At 41.6% G+C, this 17,125-nt stretch overlaps 1 protein-coding gene across 1 annotated transcript; it reads right to left on the bottom strand.

Moving 5' to 3' along the window:
• Positions 1-876: 876 nt before the first annotated feature.
• On the bottom strand, positions 877-13,461 carry LOC124003972 (caveolin-1-like). Its single transcript, XM_046312677.1, has 4 exons — positions 13,361-13,461; positions 12,891-12,938; positions 11,786-11,956; positions 877-2,569 (listed from the first exon to the last, which is right to left on the bottom strand). The coding sequence occupies exons 2-4, from the start codon at positions 12,924-12,926 to the stop codon at positions 2,228-2,230; spliced, it is 549 nt and encodes a 182-aa protein (XP_046168633.1). The 5' UTR covers positions 12,927-12,938; positions 13,361-13,461; the 3' UTR covers positions 877-2,227.
• Positions 13,462-17,125: the final 3,664 nt, after the last annotated feature.

Here is a 17,125-nt window from a genome sequence, read left to right on the forward strand (position 1 = left end):
GGTTCTTGCTCACCTCGCTTACCAAGACCCTTCTCCCCCAATTGCTCAGTTTGGCCTGGCGGCCAGCTCTAGGAAGAGTCTTGGTGGTTCCAAACTTCTTCCATTTAAGAATGATGGAGGTCACTGTGTTCTTGGTGACCTTCAATACTGTAGAAATGTTTTTGTACCCTTCCCCAGATCTGTGCCTCGACACAATCCTGTGTCGGAGCTCTAAGGACAATCCCTTCAACCTCATGGCTTGGTTTTGCTCTGACATGCACTGTCAACTGTGGGACCTGATATAGACAGGTGTGTGCCTTTCCAAATCATGTCCAATCAATTGAATTTACCACAGATGGACTCCAATTTGTAGAAACATCTCAAGGATGATCAATGGAATGCACCTGATCTCAATTTAGAGTCTCATAGCAAAGGGTCTGAATACTTATATAAATAAGGTATTTCAGTTTTTTATTTTTAATACATTTGCAAAAAATTCAAACAACCTGTTTTCACTTTGTCCTTATGGGGTATTGTTTGTAGATTGATGAGGACATTCTGATGATTGATGAGGTTTTTAAAATAATTTAATCAATTTTAGAATAATGCTGTAATGTAACAAAATGTGGAAAAAGTGAAGAGGTCTGAATACCTTCTGTGGGCACTGTATTAGCTGATAGTCCTTGGTTGGAGCTGTCGACAGCACAGGTGGCTGGTGGCACTTTAATTAGGGAGGACGGGCTCATAGTAATTGCTGGAACGGATGAAATGTTATCGAACACATACAGCCATTATGAGCTGTCCTCGCCTCAGCAGCCTCCTGTGGACGACAGTCAATAAGCAGAAGTCTACACCAGACCATACTATTCAATCAGGGAATAAACTCAAGACTCACAGTGGAGTAAAAAATTTTTTTTTTAAAGACAACGCAACTCAAATGTTGCATACATTGGGCAAACAAAGCTCAAAACAAAAAGTTCTTCATAAAGTGTAGATAAAGCATGGTTATTTAGCTACGGCTACAGCAAATGCGCATCAACATTGAAAGTTCAACCCTCCCTCTACAGAGAAGAGACCTCACGTGGTTTAAAAGAAGATCCCACAGGTGTGAATGTAATGAAACAAACTTCAAGTGATATTTTTTTGAGATTCAAAGGCAAACATGAAAAAAAATCCTCGGCCACATAGAAAAATGGTATATACCATGAAGGCTGTTCCGTTCGTAGACTTGGTTGTTGTCATAGAATTTCATCTCTCTTGCTTGGATTGGAGCTGGAACAAAACAGTGTTGATGGAGAGAGTGATTATGATGTCATCAGGTGGTTGTCTTGTACCCGTGTGTCTGCCTGCCTGTCTGTCTGTCAGGACATGCAGACTGACAGCGGCGTGTTGGTTGGCTCGGTGGCTTTGCAGAGGTGGTGGTGCATGCAGAAACAAGGGCAGGTTCAGTGTTTCAGACTCGGAGTCACGGCAGGCATAGCGGGGTGGAGGGTGTGTGAGGGGGTCAGGTGGGGGGGGGTAGTGGGACTGAGAGAGGGGTATTGAGAGGGTTTTGGCTCTAGGATTTTGTGCTGTGTCAGGTGGGATTTGTCAACTCTCTCCAAACAACTCAATGGGACAGGCACGGGGATATCCCTTCCCCCGCACCCAAAGCATTTACCCTCCCAAAAATAGGAACACAAACCCAGCAGAGAGGACACCAAAATCCATCATATGAGCCTATCAATCAATTAACTAACTCATCAATCAATCAATAATTCAACCAATCATACCCGTCATTAATCAGAGAAAGGATCACACAACATTTCGGAATAATGTTAGGAATAATGGAGTGGGGGTGGGGTGGCTAGCGTGGTGGTGCTCCTGCAATGATAAACAACACTAACAAAAAACAAAATGAAAAATATAAACAAAGACCCAAAGGAATGACTTGACATAATCATGTGCCCCTGTTGTTGGTTAAACCAGCACTGGAGAGAGAAACGATAGTCATCGAGAGGGAGACGGAGAAAGAGAGGCGGGGCAAGGTACTCCCTGTGTCTCCGCCCCCTCGCCGCCAACATCCCGCCCACAGCTCTAGAAATGTCTCACCCTCTTTGATCAAAAAAAGGTTGCTCCCTCTCTTTTCTTTCAGTTTCTTCAGGTGTCTTCTCTCCCTTTAAAATATATTATGGTTTCCAGCCCTCACCTCATTCCCACCATCCTCCCCACATCCTCCATTCATTTTCCTCTTCTTCCTCCTCTTCTTCTACACCCCCTTGGTGGTGCTGATGCGGACGCTGCTGAAGCACTTGCCCATGGCTTCAAACAGAGGATCGCAGAAGGTGTGGATGCAGATGGAGTAAACACGGCTGACACAGTGGATCTCGATCAGATAGCTCTTGATGCACGGCACCACCGCCCAGATGTGGATGAAGGACAGGATGGCGAAGAAGATGCCCCAGACCAGCGCCAGCGGGATTCCCACCAGGGCGGTAAGGAGACGGTAGCACCAGTACTTGGTCACCGTGAAAGTGGTGAAGCTGGCCTTCCACACGCCATCGAAGCTGTATGTCCCCGGAGGCTCCGCGATCACATCCTCGAACTCCACCTGACGGGAGAAGAGAATCACTGAATCAATAACGATTCATTAGACAGCCACTGTCAAAGCAACTAACATAGATAAAGAATATAACCTAAAGTATTACAAGAGATTTATGCCTCCTCATAGTGACTGGTACGGAAGGTCAACTAGGTCAACCCACCCCCACAACAAACATTTTTGTGATTCCCTCCTTACCCTCTGTACTCTCTCTACCATCCTAAACAATCTTTTCACAATTCCTGACAGACAGAGCTGATACAAAAGACAGAGCCACAGTGCCAGAATTGTCTGAGTCAGAGGGCAAATAAGCAGCACTATACTCCCAAGATGGTGCAACACTAACCAGTTTCTCAAAGCAGGAAAATAATAACAGGAAATGTGAATTATTGTGTGGATTATAAATTATGGACATTTTTTATAGGGGTTGGTCATTTTTTTTGTTAGGTCAAATCAAATCAAGAAATTTCCTGCAACAAAAGGGTGATCAAATGAAGATCCTACATCTTTACATGAAGACTAGTCAAGAGTAGCCGGATGGGCCCCAGGTAAACCACGAAATGTATGTATTTTCAGGGTAAAAACACTTCTCAGGTGGTCGACGGGTTTGCTACGTGCCTCCCAAGTACCCATGACCACATAGATATTTTAGTGCAGACTGTGAAGTGGAAAAACACACGCATGCTAGCACACTTGCTCTCTCTCGCTACCTCACTACCCCTCTCTCGCTACCTCTCTTTCCCTTTCCCTCTCCCATTCATTACCAGGCCCATGATAGAGCAAATATTTATTTTACAGTTACTTAAATTGCGCGTGTGTTTTGTCTGCGAGAGACGTGTTGCTGTCAGAGGGTTTAACAACACCTGTATCTAGTGCAGAGTAAAAGTGCATTTTTGATATGAGATTGAACATTGTATTCAGAACACATTCCTACCAGCTCTTTCTGTGTACACAAAGGGGTTCCTAAACTGAACATGCTAAACTTATAGCATAAAATAAAAGTTGGTGATTACAGCCCTGTAATAATAAATCATATTATTATTTTAAGCCACAAGACCCAGCAACGTCCATTTAATTTCCCCAGAGGCCTTACATCTTGAGTACTGTACTGTATGTACCCTTACAATTGTTTTTTGAAATGTGCAGTTTCACATGTGAAATGGTTGTTTTCAAAAAGGTTACTTAGACTACCCGAGTAGAATAATTCATGTGTGTTTAAAAATAAGGATTTATTATTTACGAGCCATCCACTCCATTATTATGGTGTTGCATTGATATATGTGCATACTTAGCGCTACTACTAGGTGGAGGCATTCAGAGTGTTACTGCTGCAGACGCCTGCCTCTCTTCTTTGTATGTCGCTCCGTGACTGTTGGAAGAAGCCCATTGAAAGGAACAGAGACGCTAGCTCTCTGTCTCCTTCATTTTTTTTTTTTCCCAGGTTGTACTCATGGTTACGTTTTCAAAATCTAGAGATAACAGTTTAACTAAACTGTTTTGTTTTTGGGTCATTTTGATGTATCATTGAATTGCTAACACTGAGTGAAAAACAAGTGAGATTTTCCCATTTACATGACTGTATCCAAGCTAAGTATACAAGTCAATGAGAACAAGATGCCGTTTTGGAAGATTGTTTTTATTTCCGTTATAAAGGTTTTGGGTTTTAAAAAGTTTGATTTTGAGTGTATTTACATGTAGATATGAAGCCACTCCTCAGTAAAAGGCACATGGCCGCCCGCTTGGAGTTTTCCAGAAGGCACCAAAAGACAAGATTCTCTGGTCTGATGAAAGCAAGATTGAACTCTTTGGCCTTAAGTGTCACGTCTGGAGGAAACCTGGCACCATCCCTAAGGTGAAGCATGGTGGTGGCAGCATCATGCTGCAGGGATGTTTTTCAGGGGCAGGGAGACTAGTCAAGATCAAGGCAAAGATGAACAGAGCAAAGTACAGAGAGATCCGTGATGAAAACCTGTTCCTGAGCGCTCAGGGCCTCAGACTGGGGTGAACGTTCACCTTCCAACAGGACAACGACCCTAAGCATACAGCCAAGACGACTCAGGAGTGGCTTCAGGACAAGTCTCTGAATGTCTTTGAGTGGCCCAGCCAGAGCCCAAACTTGAATCAAATCGAACATCTCTGGAAGAGACCTGAAAATAGCTGTGCAGCAATGCTCCCCATCCAACCTGACAGAGCTTGAGACGAGCTGCAGAGAAGGATGGGAGAAACTCTCAAATACAGGTGTGCCAAGCTTGTAGTGTCTGAATACTTTTCCGAAAGCACTGTACATGTGTCCGGAAACCAGATGTATTTTTGCACATGTATTTTTGCACATGTATTTTTGGGGTTATAAAAATGTTTTAATTGTAAGCGAGGGTGCCTCTTGTGCCTATGTTTTTCTGAAGCCCAATTTAGAAATACATAAACATGAGCTGAAAATATTTTGTATTCATAGGGGGTTATTACTTTGCTATTGCTATGGATAACTGAACAGAGAACAAGATTCTTCACTAGAAATACCCATATGTTATATGGAAGGGATCCTCACTCATTCTGAAAGCCAGACAGCATGACTGCTGCTACTAATACTGTCTTACTGGGGCAGACTCAAAGGTTGCTCTTGTGCATGACTATGGGAATGACTTATAATATTCTGCAAGTCATGGTATGCTAGATACATACAGTTGAAGTCGGAAGTTTACATACACTTAGGTTGGAGTCATTAAAACTTGTTTTTCAACCACTCCACAAATTTCTTGTTAACAAACTATAGTTTTGGCAAGTCGATTAGGACATCTACTTTGTGCATGAGACAAGTAATTTTTTCCAACAACTGATTTCACTTATAGCTCCTTGTGGGTCAGGAGTTTACATATACTAAGTTGACTGTGCCGTTAAACAGCTTGAAAAATTCCAGAAAATGATGTCATAGCATTAGAAGTTTTTGATAGGCTAATTGACATCATTTGAGTCAATTGGAGGTGTACCTGTGAATGTATTTCAAGGCCAACCTTCAAACTCAGTGCCTCTTTGCTTGTCATCATGGGAAAATCAAATGAAATCAGCCAAGACCTCAGAAAAAAAACTGTAGACCTCCACAAATCTGGTTCATCCTTGGGAGCAATTTCCAAATGCCTGAAGGTACCACGTTCATCTGTACAAACAATAGTATGCAAGTATAACACCATGGGACCACGCAGCTGTCATACCGCTCAGGAAGGAGACGTGTTCTGCCTCCTAGAGATGAACGTACGTTGGTGTGAAAAGCGCAAATCAAACCCAGAACAACAGCAAAGTACCTTGTGAAGATGCTGGAGGAAACAGGTACAAAATTATCTATATCCACAGTAAAACGAGTCCTATATCGACGTAACCTGAAAGGCCAATCAGCAAGGAATAAGCCACTGCTCCAAAACCGCCATAAAAAAGGCAGACTACAGTTTGCAACTGCACATGGGGACAAAGATCATACTTTGTGGAGAAATGTCCTCTGGTCTGATGAAACAAAAATAGAACTGTTTGACCATAATGACCATCATTGTGTTTGGAGGAAAAAGGGGGAGGCTTGCAAGCCGAAGAACACCATCCCAACCGTGAAGCACGGGGGTGGCAGCATCATGTTGTGGGGGTGCTTTGCTGCAGGAGGGACTGGTGCACTTCACAAAATAGATGGCATCATGAGGTAGGACAATTATGTGGATATATTGAAGCAACATCTCAAGACATCAGTCAAGAAGTTAAAGCTTGGTTGTAAATGGGTCTTCCAAATGGACAATGACCCCAAGCATACTTGCAAAATTGCTTAAGGACAACAAAGTCAAGGTATTGGAGTGGCCATCACAAAGCCCTGACCTCAACCCTATAGAACATTTGTGGGCAGAACTGAAAAAGCGTGTGCGAGCAAGGAGGCCTACAAACCTCACTAAGTTACACCAGCTCTGTCAGGAGGAATGGGCCAAAATTCACCCAACTTATTGTGGGAAGCTTGTGGAAGGCTACCCGAACCGTTTGACCCAAGTTAAACAATTTAAAGGCAATGTTACCAAATATTAATTGAGCGTATGTAAACTTCTGACCTACTGGGAATGTGATGAATTAAATAAAAGCTAAAATAAGTCATTCTCTCTACTATTATTCTGACATTTCACATTCTTAAAATAAAGTGGTGACCTAACTGACCTAAGACAGGGAATGTTTACTAGGATTAAACGTCAGGAATTGTGAAAAACTGAGTTTAAATATATGTGGCTAAGGTGTATGTAAACTTCCGACTTCAACTGTTCGTCTCAGTACCTGTCGCCCCTTTAGGGATTGGACATACAATAAAACAAACTCGACCCATTCTCAGGTTCAACATGTGACCAGTCTTGTTGGCCTCAATCTGGAGTGACAACTGTAATGTATTTTTTTCATTTTGTCCCTAGATTGCAGAATGCCTCAGTCCAGTGTTTCCGTTACTATTGTATAGGTGTGGCGGACAACCCCTGCTTCACTCTGTTTCCTCCCACCTAAAGGGGTTTGATGTGACTTTCATTTATTTTATTGAATTTGTTGCTTAATAAATCATGTTGATTTGGGGCCTTTGTTTGCACCCCGTCTGGACAATCTAAGGGAATCCCTGCCTCAGCTACTCCATTGAGCCTGAACATAATCATTTCCCACTGTAATGTGCCTCCCAGGATACTGGAGCATTTGGCAGGGAGATGTTAGCTAGCGGCTAGTTAGCGAACCGATCACTGCTGTGGTTCCCGTGCGGCGTGGCTGTGGGTGTGTCTACTCTGCCCAGATTAGCCCCATTATGGTTTAACAGAAGGCTGCGTGGCTTTGGGGCCACTGCTAGAGCCACTCCACTCCACTGACTGCACTATATAAAGAACTCAGCTTTACGAGAGGAAAATATATTCCCAAGGCAAACTCTGCATGGATGTTGATTCTTTGATGTGACCAATTGAGTGCAGCTGCTGAAATTCTAACTATAAGATCACTGCTAAAGAAATTCAACAGTCTACTGGTTCTGCAGAAGGAGAGAGAGTAGTGTACATTGTTTGTGTGTGTTGTGTGTGTTTGTGACTGTATGTCTGTATGTATGCGGGACTTGTGTGTGTGTGTCCCTTGCAAAAAAAAACATGTGAAATAGCGGTTTTCACATGTTGAGCTTAACTTTCACACAAAACCATATTTTCGCATGTATTTAATTTAGAATTAACATGTTAACATCACCTTTTCACGTGAGCAGAATAACATGTTTTCAGTTTCAGTTTCACAAATTTGCGCTTCCACATGTGAAAATTGGATATGCATTTTCGCATGTGAAAAACATTGAAAATCAATCATGTGAAAAATCTAATTTGCAGGTTCACATGTAAGAAACCTCCACGGTTGGAATAATGTTATTCTCCTCACATGAGTTGGGTTCCCTGGTAGAATAATTTCCTATGACTGAACCCATTGTAATAAAATTCCTCTTCATAAAGATCTGGCACGACCTTCATACTGAAGTGGGTGCGCGAGGGAATTTCGTAGCGTGAGGCCATACTCTACAACAGAGTATGGCCTCATGTCTGCAGCGATAAACATCCCAATACATTAGGTGATGGCTTTAGTCCGGTCTGATTCTGCAGCAAAAGGCTGCTTAAATGCCACGGTGAGAAGTTGTTGTCTCTTGGCTGAGTTGCCTCCCGTCACTGACACAACGGGGTGATACCACTTTAAATGTGTGGCCATGCTCGATGTATTTCCATGATGATACGGATTTCTTGTGGCACAATGTCTACACATGGTAATGGTGTTGTCCACCAGGTTCCAGGATTGATTCAACATGCCACGTTCAAGTGAACAGTACACACAACTGCTTAAAAAAATAAAAATAAAATTCACCTTCAGGCTTCAGAGTAAAACACAGCAAGCATCTGTCTGGTCTTTATCTTTTCACTGCGACAATGCGTAGAAATTTAGGAAATTATTACTTTAGAAGTAACAGTGGCAGTAAAACTGTATTTCACTCTTGATGGTTAAACTTTACAAATGATACGCATGTTCACATGCGTGCCGAACGATGGGGGGTGATCCGTACGGATCAAGGATCAACTACGGTCCATTACACCACTATTAGCCGTGGTTGCTGATGCATATATAGTTGAATCATGCTTTGTTTAATGCCAGCGGCAGGTCATTGGTAAAAATAGAAAAGAGTAGAGGGCCTAGAGATCTGCCCTACGGTACACCACACTTTACATGTTTGACATTAGAGAAGCTTCCTATAAAATAAAACCCTCTGAGTTCTATTAGATAGATTGCCATATCATGGATTCAGAGCTGAGGTTGAAAAGCCATAACGCATAAGATCTCAATAACAGGATAGGGTCAATAATATCAAAGGCTGCACTGAAATCTAACAGTACAGTTCCCACCTTCTTATTATTAATTTATTTCAACCAATCATTAGTAATTTCTGTCAGTGCAGTACAGTACATGTTGAGTTCCCTTCTCTATAAGCATGCTGAAGAGCCCTCAGATCTATAAGATCCCTCACCTATGTGGGTGTTTTCATGTTTTATGAATCAAAGTTCACTGCTTCAAATGCCTGACCTCTCCCAGTGGATGGTGGCCCTTGCATATGAATAAATAACCCAGCTGGACATGGCGATGGACATGGGCTGTGACTGCATCCAAAATGGCACCTTATTCTCTATTTAGTGCACTACTTTTGACCAGGGCCATTGGGAGTAGGGTGCCATTTGGGAAGCAGCCTCTGACTTTGTGGCAGCTGCTGTTCTGTTCCCGCCACACACGACAGGTGGTTTTCACTATAGCCCACATCAGCACTCTTTCAGCTAAGCTTTCTCTCAACAAACTAATACTTTACATACAGTGCATTCGCAAAGTAGTCATAGCCCTTGACTTACTGCCTGAATTTATAATGGCTTAAATAGATTTTTTTCTCTCATCCATCTACATATAATACCCCATAATGACAAAGTTAAAAAAATGTTTTTAGAAATGTTTGGATATTTATTGAAAATTAAATACAGAAATATGTAATTTACATAAGTATTCACACCCCTGAGTGAATACTTGGTAGAAGCACATTTGGCAGCGATTACATCTTCTGGATAAGTCTAAGAGCTTTCCACACATGGATCGTAGAACATTTGCCCATTATTCTTTAAAAAATGTTCAAGCGCTGTCAAATTGGTTGTGGATCATTGCTAGACAACCATTTTCAGGTCTTACCATAGATTTTCAAGTATATTTAAATCAAAACTGTAACTCGGCCACTCAGGAACATTCACGGTGTTCTTGGTAAGCAACTCCAGTGTAGATTTGGCTTTGTGTTGTAGGTTATTGTCCTGCTGAAAGGTGAATTAATCTGAGGATCTGTTGGAAAGCAGACTTAACCAGGTTTTCCTCTAGGATTTTGCCTGTGCTTATCTGTATTCTGTTTTTTTAATCCTGAAAAACTCCCCAGCCCTGAACGATTACAATCATACCCATAACATGATGCAGCCACCACTATGCTTGAAATAATGGAGAGTGGTACTCAGTAATGTGACGTATTGGATTTGCCCCAAACGTAACACGTTGTATTCAGGACAAAAAAAATTCAAGTGCTTTGGGCACAGTGTGGTTTGTGTCTACTTTGAAAATAATGATTCTCTTTAATAACTCACTAATTTATTAAGAGATGCTGTGTAACTATAAAAACAAGGACTGTGAGAAATGTTTTCTTCCAACAACAGGATATGAGTAATATTTCCTCTGTTCCAACACCGGAGCAAGGATGTTCCACTCTGTTCTAATGACAGCAGCCGCAGCAACACGGGCCCTCAGATCCTCAAAAATGTATACAGCTGCACCATTGCGAGCAAGCCACTATAGAGGATGGTGAGTACAGCCCAGTACATCACTAGGGCCGAGCTCCCTGCCACCCAGGACCTCATTACCAAGAAGTGACAAAGGAAGGTCCAAAAAAACTGTCAAAGACTCCTGCCACCCAATCCATATAATTTTCTCTCGTAACAGCAAGGTAAGCAGTGCCAGTGCACCATGTCTGGAAACAACAGCACCCTGAACATAATCAACGCCAAAGCCATAAGACTGCTAAATAGCTAATCAAATTTAGACCTGCATTGACCCTTTTTTGCACTAACCCTCTTGCATGAACTCGATGAGCACACACTGGACTCTACCCACACCCCAACACACACATACACACCTCCACACTCACACTTTCTTGCATTGTATTTCTGTCTGTAATAAAGCCCTTTTGTGGGGGAAAACTCATTCTGATTGACTAGGCCTGGCTCCCATGTGGGTGGGCCTTAGCCCCCCCCCCCAGGCCCACCGACGGCGGTGCCCCTGCCCAGTCATGTGAAAGGCCTAATTTATTTACTTAAATTGACTAATTTCCTTATAATGAACTGTAACTCAAAGTTTTATATTTTTGTTCAGTAAGCATAGCTACCTCAACTCCCTCATTCCCATGAACATCTACTACACACTGGTGCTCCCTATATATAGCCATGTAACTTTGACTCTTTATTGTTATTCCATATTCACTGTGTAGTTATTCCTCATGTTGCTATTTATATATATATATATATATATAAAGCTTATATATATATATATATATATAAGCTTTATCTTTCACTCTGCATTGTTGGTAAAGGACCCTTAAGTAAGCATTTCACTGTTGTTTATGAAACATGTGACAAATACATTTTATTTAGAATATGCTCTGCTGCTACAAACCTATTGTAAAACATAGTCAACTGGGGCCATGAACCCGAAAAAGCTCAAACTGACATATAGTATAGGTTACACGTGAGAATGCTATGCGACTCACCACCCACTTCGCATATTTTTTGATAAATGTTTATCCTATTTTTCAATCATTGAGTTTTTAAAAATTATTATTTTATTCACTTAATAAGGCTACGTTTCTATTGTTGTTGCATTTTGTCGAGAGGTGAACCTGCAAGCAAGCATTTTGTTGCATTGTGTACTCCACGTATATCATGTGTATCTGACTAATATCTGACTAACTTGAACTTGAACACACGCAGTAGGCTACTTTGGGTCACCCTTGACAGTTTACTGTGCACATTTGACTGCTCCTACTCAATCATCGTGCAAGTGACAATTTCCAGTCCTCATGGGTATATTACAATGGTAACATGCATAATAATACCAAATCCAGTACACGGACTGGTTCGGATTTGAACTCACCTTGACAACGTCGTCGTTTAAGTATTTGGGGTCCCGGTTCACCAGGTCGATCTCTTTCGTGTGGACGTCCTGCATCGTCTTCATCCCGCTCATACTGTCGTTATCCATCTCTTTGTTATTTGGTTTGTATATGTTCCCTTGTTTCCTGATGAACTGCGAGTGAAGAAATCCCTTGTAGTCCGGAGGGAAAGAAGAGAAGCGGGGGATAAATTAGTGGAGAGACCGGTAGAGAGCAGAGGATAGACGGACTGAACGCACCAGAGTTAGCAGACTACCCCAGCCTGAGATGGTTTTAAGGGAGAGCACCACACCCCTCTTTAGCAGATATCCGTCTCTCACCGCAAGGGGTCGTCACCAATAACTCACACAATGCGTGTTAACGATGGTTATTAGGATGTCTGTATGCTCTGTACACTGAGAACCTGTTTCACATAAGGCATCGCAAGCATATTTTCTAATCATATGACTGTCGTCAAGTTTTACTGGAATGTGCATTTTTTCGATTTTCTTAGCTAGTCTAATAGAATTAACATTCTAAAAAAAACACAACTTTGACTGACTTTGTGCGCATAATTATCTATGTGGATTGAAACATAAATAATGCTCCGAATGTAAGAAGTATAGTTTGTTTATTTATAGGGGACAATGCACATTAATCAACATCAATATTACAATAATGCAACATCCATGTAAATGTGCCTGGGTTACCCAAAAGCTCATTTGCACCCAAAGTCGCAGGGTAGCTAACGTCAATTACACAGCCACCGTACAAATATTCAGTAAAACAATAGAAAATACAAGTGAATAAATAATTGTAAATGTCTCATGTCAGTGCTAATGGATAGAGGGGGCTTGCTTGCACATTCGCCCAGTAGGAGTGGGAGTAACGTTCACAACTAGGTGCCAAAAAAGATAACTATTGGCAAATAGGCTTTGGAGTTTAAAAGTTTCCCAATTATCCAATTGCATTTTCGATAAATGTCAGAATGTGAATGAGCCAGATAAACTTCATTGCTCTCAGATGATGACATATCTTCTAAAAACGTACAAATGTTTATTTACAAATATGGACAGCAGTGTCCAGAAGAGAACCCGAGAACCATACCTCGTCAGTTTCACCGTCCTTGAGTCCACCAGTCATGCTGTCCCGCGCCTGAAGTGCGAACAGTCCGGTGTGTCGTTGAAGCGAGACAATATCAGTTTAACAGAGGAAGTAAAGCAATAACAGGAGGCGTGTGGAATATGGTGACGACTTGGAGGGCTCCTCCGGGGATATTACCAAATCCTGTCGCCTTATCTTTACGTTGCGCACATTGGAAGCACAGTTAGTTAAGTAGCTGGAAAGACCTAAGAGTAAATCTCGGCGCTCATCTGCATGGACTGAATGAATGCGTTTCATATTCGCAGAGCAGTCACCTGTGTACACTGTAAAACATGTCCTGTTTTTAACTTACCATAAAAAAAGGTACAGTATGTTACTACTGTTGTAGCTGAGAACTTGTTCTCAACTTGCCTACCCAGTTAAATAAAGGTGAAATAAAAATAAATAAATACAAATCTAACTCTGATACTTACATTATCGTCAGCACTTGCAAGACCCACTGTTCAAGACGGTACAGCATATGTCTTCAAGATTAGCTTCCTGGCAAGACCCATCGAACGTTCTCCCCAATTGATAAAACAACTTTCCTCAAATGTGCACTGCACATGTGTGACCTGATTGTAATTTTCGGTGCAGCCTGTTCACCCGAAATGAAAGGCAGCCACTGCTTTTGGATGTCATCATTCTTTGGAAAGAACTGTAACATAAAAATGTACACTGTGCCATCCAGTCACAACACAGTGTGCTTATTCCGGCATGCTGGTAAGTAGCTTCCGAACTAACAGTTGAAGTCACACCACAGGTGAAAGGTTACCAGTATCTTTGGTCATACTTTCTGCTTGAGCTAGTTTGCGGTTTGTAAACAAAGCCAAAGCAAGGCATAGGCGCACATGTGACGGCAGTTTTAAGGCGGCACATATTGATATTAGTAAAGATTAAAAAAGTAATCTTCATACTTGGGGTCACCTTACTTGGAATTGGTTTCATGTAAATACCATCGAAGTTGATGAAAAATGTGACGTTGACTGTTTGGAACCATTAACAAAGGCTTCCAAACTGGCAGTGACTATAGGGTAGAACAGACCTAAGGACGTACCATGCAACCACTAGTGGTTAAAAGGTTTTTGGCGCTCCAGAAATACAGTACGGTAGTGTATTCTGTGGTGTGGGGTGGAATTACAGTACCATTCGGAATAGAGCAATTGTTTCCCTGCCCACAACATTTTCCAACAATGCACCACAATTTACAGGATGCTGCAGTATAATGCTTCACAGTATTTTACTGTTGATACATGTACACATTTACAAGTCAATCATTGTTTTTCATTACAGTGTAATATTTGTAAATCATATACAGTGGGGAAAACAAGTATTTGATACACTGCCGATTTTGCAGGTTTTCTTAATTACAAAGGATGTAGAGGTCTGTATTTTTTTAATCATAGGTACACTTCAACTGTGAGAGACGGAATCTAAAACAAAAATCCAGAAAATCACATTGTATGATTTTTAAGTAATTAATTTGCATTTTATTGCATGACATAAGTATTTGATCACCTACCAACCAGTAAGAATACCGGCTCTCACAGACCTGTTAGTTTTTCTTTAAGAAGCCCTCCTGTTCTACACTCATTACCTGTATTAACTGCACCTGTTTGAACTCATTACCTGTATAAAAGACACCTGTCCACACACTCAATCCTCTCCACAATGGCCAAGACCAGAGACCTGTAGACCTGTAGACCTGCACAAGGCTGGGATAGGCTACAGGGCAATAGGCAAGCAGCTATGTGAGAAGGCAACAACTGTTGGCGCAATTATTAGAAAATGGAAGAAGTTCAAGATGGCGGTCAATCAGCCTCGGTCTGGGGCTCCATGCAAGATCTCACCTCGTGGGGCATCAATGATCATGAGGAAGGTGAGGGATCAGCCCAGAACTACACGGCAGGACCTGGTCAATGACCTGAGTGCTGGGACCACAGTCTCAAAGAAAACATTTAGTAACACAATACACCGTCATGGATTAAAATCTTGCAGCGCACGCAAGGTCCCCCTGCTCAAGCCAGCGCATGTCCAGGTCCGTCTGAAGTTTGCCAATGACCATCTGGATGATCCAGAGGTGGAATGGGAGAAGGTCATGTGGTCTGATGAGACAAAATTAGAGCTTTTTGGTCTAAACTCCATTCGCTGTGTTTGGAGGAAGAAGAAGGATGAGTACAACCCCAAGAACACCATCCCAACCATGAAGCATGGAGGTGGAATCATCATTCTTTGGGGATGCTTTTCTGCAAAGGGGACAGGACGACTGCACCGTATTGAGAGGAGGATGGATGGGGCCATGTTTCGCGAGATCTTGGCCAACAACCTCCTTCCCTCAGTGAGAGCATTGAAGATGGGTCGTGGCTGGGTCTTCCAGCATGACAACGACCCAAAACACACAGCCAGGGCAACTAAGGAATGGCTCCGCAAGAAGCATCTCAAGGTCCTGGAGTGGCCTAGCCAGTCTCCAGACCTGAACCCAATAGAACATCTTTGAAGGGAGCTGAAAGTCCGTATTACCCAGCGACAGCCCCGAAACCTGAAGGATCTGGAGAAGGTTTGTATGGAGGAGTGGGCCAAAATCCCTGCTGCAGTGTGTGCAAACCTGGTCAAGAACTACAGGAAACATATGATCTCTGTAATTGCAAACAAAAGTTTCTGTACCAAATATTAAGTTCTGCTTTTCTGATGTATCAAATACTTATGTCATGCAATAAAATGCTAATTCATTATTTAAAAACCATACAATGTGATTTTCTGGATTTTTGTTTTAGATTCCGTCTCTCACAGTTGAAGTGTACCTATGATAAAAATTACAGACCTCTACATGCTTTGTAAATTGGAAAACGTGCAAAATACTTGTTCTCCCCACTGTATATGTTGTACACACCTTGTTTGGTTGGTTCACTTCAGACCTTGATGTCTCTCATCCTATCACTCAGAAAAGTTTTGAAAAAGCTGCAAGTTGCCTATCCCACAATGCAGTAATGTACTGTTAAACCAAAATAGCTTTGGAATTTGCAGTATGAGATTCTGTTTACTTTTAGTCACCCCGAGTGCATTGCCATTTACAGCAATTTACTGTGTCGTGTCTTTACTATCATTAACTGAAGACTTATAGTTTTTATCAAAGATTCTCTGTAATTAGTATTACAGAGAATTAGATCAACTGATTAATCATGTACCTAATTAACTAGGAAGTTGGGGCACTATGGAAAATTATTTAGATTACAAGGTTATAATTTCCTAATATAACCTTTCAGACATGTTCGTATCTGATCCACTGTCTTCTGATTAATTAATTATTTACTTTACCTCACCTTAGTCTCATTCCAAACGTCGAAAATTGTTGGTTATCTGCAGTCTTCACTATGAGTCATCCATACATCAATTGTCTTAAATTATTTATTTATTACCAACTTAGTCATTCACAGAAATGCATAAACAAACAGTAAATACTGGCGGCAAAAGGGGAAGTGGGGGTCAACTAAGAAGTCACTACAGAGTTAATAATTATAACTATTGAAATGCTAATCCTTTACACATGAATGTGCACTCATTCGGGAACAATTGGGAAGACCAACTGGGACCACGCTTTAACTTCCAGACTGATGTCTTGAGATGTTGCTTCAATATATCCACATAATTTTCCTTTCTCATGATGCCATCTATTTTGTGAAGTGCACCGGTCCCTCCTGCAGCAAAGCACCCCCACAACATGATGCTGCCACCTCTGTGCTTCACGGTTGGGTTGGTGTTCTTTGGCATGCAAGCCTCCCCCTTTTCCTCCAAACATAACGATGGTCATTATGGTCAAACAGCTCTATTTTTGTTACATTTTTATTTCCCACCATAATTTGCAAATAAATTCATAAAAAGTCCTACAATGTGATTTTCTCTATTTTTTTACTTCTCATTTTGTCTGCCATAGTTGAAGTGTACCTATGATGAAAATTACAGGCCTCTCTCATCTTTTTAAGTGGGATAACTTGCACAATTGGTTGCTGACTAAATACTTTTTTGCCCCACTGTATATTTATATCACAAAACCAGTTCACAACGTCCATATTTCATGTAGTCGTCAGTATATCCTGTTTTATTCCAACAAGAAAGGAAGAAGGAAAAAGGAACATATATTCCAGAGGCCGCTAATGACTGGCAGTAAAAATGTGTCTAGGCATCACAATACCCATAAAGGA

The sequence above is a fragment of the Oncorhynchus gorbuscha genome, linkage group LG02 (genome assembly GCF_021184085.1).
Source record: "Oncorhynchus gorbuscha isolate QuinsamMale2020 ecotype Even-year linkage group LG02, OgorEven_v1.0, whole genome shotgun sequence".
Classification (NCBI taxonomy): domain Eukaryota; kingdom Metazoa; phylum Chordata; class Actinopteri; order Salmoniformes; family Salmonidae; genus Oncorhynchus; species Oncorhynchus gorbuscha.